Source organism: Camelina sativa, chromosome 4, assembly GCF_000633955.1.
Source record: "Camelina sativa cultivar DH55 chromosome 4, Cs, whole genome shotgun sequence".
In the NCBI taxonomy this organism is placed as follows: domain Eukaryota; kingdom Viridiplantae; phylum Streptophyta; class Magnoliopsida; order Brassicales; family Brassicaceae; genus Camelina; species Camelina sativa.
The window spans coordinates 21,542,794-21,547,105 of NC_025688.1; the positions used below are offsets into that span (position 1 = coordinate 21,542,794).

Consider the following 4,312-nt stretch of genomic DNA (forward strand, 5'->3'; position numbering starts at 1 on the left):
CTGTCTAATCCGATTATTTACCGTTTAATTTTGTATATAATAATTATTTTTATAGCCAAATATAAATCAAATATGTAATTTTTTGTTATTTAGACATTTAAATTAAGAGTTTATGATGTTTTACAATAACTAATATACATACTTTTAATAAAAATCATAAATTTTCTTTTAAAATTACATTTTTATGTGTTTACCGTAATTTTAAAGACAATACTATAGTTTTATATTTTTATTTAACATAAACAGAATTATACATATATTTAATACTATATATTTTTATTTTATTATTAATTTAATAAAATAACCCTAAAATTAGTCCTTAATTAATTCTCGTTTAATCTCCGATTTTCCCGTTAGGCGCTAGGCCCACCCCAACCGCCTGACTAGCGCCTAGCGATTTCTAAAACATTGGTTTCTTCTATTCATTCAATTTGTTTACCTAAATTTAGCATTGATAAAAAAAGATACTGCTAGTTAACTGTACTAATTAATGATTAGGCAAAGAAAGTGGGTAGATAATTCACTCTGTTTTCTATACTCTTTGATCACTCCTAAAGTTTTGAGTCTTGTTTGTTAACATAATTTATTTTATAAATGGACAAAAAAAAAGAAGAATGCATGACTAAACAAAGAAAGGCTATGAAGGCCCATTATGGTACAAAGAATAAGCGAAAATAAACCCTTATTCATTAGCCCAACTCAATATCTACTACTGTTGTTTACTATTGTTTATAATAAATAACCAGAATTTCACCCGCGGTACACCACACAACTAAATTATAAATTATTGTATTTTAAATAATAATTTATAATTTATTTAGTTTTTAAATTCTCAATTAATTAACTTTTGTCTAATTAATTTATAGTTTTGTTTAGATTTTTTTTTAGAATATTAAGAATGTGTTATAGTATGTATAATATTTTGTAGTTCATATACTAAATAATTTATAAGTTAACTTTCAAAAATATGATTACAAATCTATAGTATATATGAGATAAACTAATAGTTTTAGTGTTGGTTTTATAGTCCAAACACGTCATGCTAGGCGGGTCTGGTAACATGTTCAAAAATTTCTAATCCGCAAAAACTCATCATATGAAACCTGTGAAAGTAAAAATTAGTTTTAAATACGTTGAGATCAAAAATCTTGGCCACAGATCCTCCTCCAAGATCGAAAATCAATTCGTTTATTGATTAAACCGATTGTTTAGGAAATTTGTTTATGGAGAAAATATTGTTTTGTAAAATTGGATACTTAATATAAATTAAATTAATTATAAAATTTACTTAATGTTAAAGAGAGTGGTTCCAATTGTTTTGGAAATTTATTTAGGATGGAAAATCTTGTTTTTAAAAATAGAAACTTAATATTAATTAATTAAATAAATTAATAATTAATAATTAATACTAATAGTATGCTTGTAAATAGGTATAAATTTTATGATTGTATATATAGATAAAAGAGTCTGGTAAGATACACACTGTCATAGACTCATAGACCCTCGTATCTAAAAGGATTTTAAGGGTCCCTTGAGCAATCTTTTAGTGGGATTTCAAGTATGGTTTTGTGTTAATAAATTGTGGTGTCTTTTACATTTTTTTTATTTAAGCTCTTAATCTTATTATACACATGAGTGAAAGTAAGAGAGAGTAAGAGCGAGCTTCAATCTTTTATTTTTTTCTTCGTTGAAACTCCAAGTCGTATCAGTCTCAACATATGGAAGGAAAAAACGATACATGTAATAAAATTTATGGCTCACGAATAACATTTTATCAGTTTATTGTGGTACACAAGGGAGAAAGCATACAATTACAAATGTTTATCAGTAACTTTAAAACCATTACATTCAATATATATATACACATTGATTGCCAACAGAAAATGGTCCTTTTGTAGCTGTAGCCTACATATATTGAGAAATTTTGATATAATCAAAACGAGCTAGGAGAAAGCGAAGAAGGATCTTTTAGCCGGAGGTCGTCCCACGGCTCTCATGAGATTAGCGACTTCAAGAACCCTAGCAACCTCAGTCCCTCTTCTTCCTTCCGCCGTCGCTCTCCTCTCCTCTGCCTTCCTCTGAGCTTTAGCCACTTTGTTTTGTGTTTTCTCCATCGCCTTGGCTCTCCTTTCTTCCAATTTCCTCTGCATCCACATACGTGCATCAATTGCATAATCCACCGTCCAACTATATTCATGAGTCTTTTAGACCGTTTTATTACATTGATGCATCACACATCTCAAAACATCACAATAAAATCCAAAGAAAAGAGGAACGCTTGTTCACGTTTATAGCAAAAAGGAAAAAAAAAAGTATGGAAAAATTTAAAACGTTACATAGATTTTGCTAAATTATTTTTGTTTCTCATGTAAACGCAAACAGTTTCAAGAAACGCATGTTAACCTAAACAGAGCCTAAGTCACTTGGTTATCTTAATCAGATCGAATCTAACTAAGATTTTCGAAAAGAACAGAACATGAGTCACCTCGATTTTTTTCATCCAAGAGTTAGCTTTATGGACCTGCTCATTCAACCAACCGTTAATCACGGCGTCTTGTCTCTTAAACCTATTATTAATCTTAGCCACCTTCGCCGTTTGCCACGCCGTTATCTTCGCTTCCACCTCCTCCCTCTTAACCATATGCACCGAAGCAGTCGTCACCATCCGATTCTGACCACCTGATGCTGACGTCAACACGATGTTATTATCCTCCGAACCGTCACGGTTAATGTAACCGTCCGGTACGATCGCCCAAGGATTCGAATCTTCCTCAGGCACCTGATGATCATGATCACCGATGTCGTCGTTTTCGCCGATCCTAGTCAGCTCGTTCCTTTCGTCACGTATGACGTCACGATGACCACTGCTTGATTGGTTGTTCCCGTTGTTGTTGTTGTCCATGGAAGAGCCGGCGATGACTAGAGCGTTGAACTCTCTGCTCACGGTGGTGAAATTCTCGCCGGAAGAAGCAGTCCCGTCGCTAAAAGCAATAGACCTAGACGGAGACAAGTATCCTCCTCCTCTTTGTTGTGGCCGAGTAAGCTCCGTAGTCGTAGTCATAGCGTGAATATCTCTCACGACGGTCTCCGACGAAGGTGTCTCATCCCGGCTATCGGAAGCCTCAGCCGTACTTGCGGTGGTGGTGGTGTCCGCTGACCTTTCTTGACCGTACAAAGTCAACATGAGATTGAGAGTTGGAAGTAGGACTAGTGTGACTGTTGTAATTATGTGGATGGTTTAGATGTGTGTGATTTAATTAGGGTGATGGAAGGAGAAGAAACAAGGTAAGGAATAAATAATCAATGATTATGAATTTTTAATATAATTTGGGTAACGAATTACAAGTTTATTTTACATGAGAGGTAAAGTTATAACAAGTGTAAAGTCCTTTCCATGAAAGCTACGTTCGTCCAGTAATTATGCGACTTCAATTACGAAAGACGTGTTCTTTGGAAGATATTTTAGCAAGAAAATAATTAATCAACTCGGTGGAAATTTTAATTAATTATTTGTGTTAAATGTAATTATTTTCCCAATTTATTTAACACTTTTAGCCTAAATTCGTTTACTATTTCTCTATATATATACTGGAAATCATCGTCAGAGATCTTTAATTAGAAAAATAATAGGAATATTATGAAGATAAATGATCGTAGTAGTGCGAGAAGTGTCGGCAAAAATAGGACCCGCCACCAAAAAATGGAGATAATGCTTATGACACGTGTTTTGTCGTAACAAAAGTTACTTACGTGGCACAAAGTGAGTGGTAGTGTAAGCTACGTATCCTATATGTCAATTCAGATTAATGTTCGTTATTGAGTCAAATTCTCAATTACTAAATTGCTAATTATATTGTTTCTTGTCAATTGTCATTTTCAGATTTTCTGATTCATTGACCCAAATTAATTGGTATTTCGTTTGGAAAAAAACTTCACTTATTAGCTAACGTACCCAAAAGGGTGGCGTAATGGACAACTAACATTATGGCTGGACATGGGCTACTAATTATCATATTGTGTCATTCAGAGCCCAATCAACTAGTCATGATCATATGATAAGAGGNGGTGTGTTTTTTTTTTTTTTTTTGGTTGACATATAATGGAAGGAAACTGACGTATACCAGTCAAAATTAGAAAATTGCCAACGTACAAAACAAAGGTATCGAAACGCTTGGAATTTTAGAAACGACTCAAAAACCAACAAAACTATATTGACACAGTGTGGTTATGACGTCGGAAACACGTTAACGCATCCGCGACGACCTAGTCCACGACGTTGTCTTATACATGCATTTAATCTAGTCGTAGACAT

General features: G+C 33.3%; 1 protein-coding gene across 1 annotated transcript; it reads right to left on the minus strand.

The window, feature by feature from the left end:
• LOC104781661 lies at window positions 1,745-3,314 on the minus strand. Its single transcript, XM_010506381.2, has 2 exons — window positions 2,486-3,314; window positions 1,745-2,144 (listed from the first exon to the last, which is right to left on the minus strand). Exons 1-2 carry the CDS (start codon window positions 3,182-3,184, stop codon window positions 1,944-1,946), a joined length of 900 nt encoding a protein of 299 aa, XP_010504683.1. The 5' UTR covers window positions 3,185-3,314; the 3' UTR covers window positions 1,745-1,943.

What these genes read in the sequence shown, in the direction of transcription:
- LOC104781661 (XM_010506381.2), bottom strand. Translation starts at nt 3,184, where the DNA reads ATGTTGACTTTGTACGGTCAAGAAAGGTCAGCGGACACCACCACCACC. An exon ending in CTTGGATGAAAAAAATCGAG is followed by an intron (nt 2,145 to 2,485) that starts GTGACTCATGTT and finishes ATGTGGATGCAG; the next exon opens with AGGAAATTGGAAGAAAGGAG.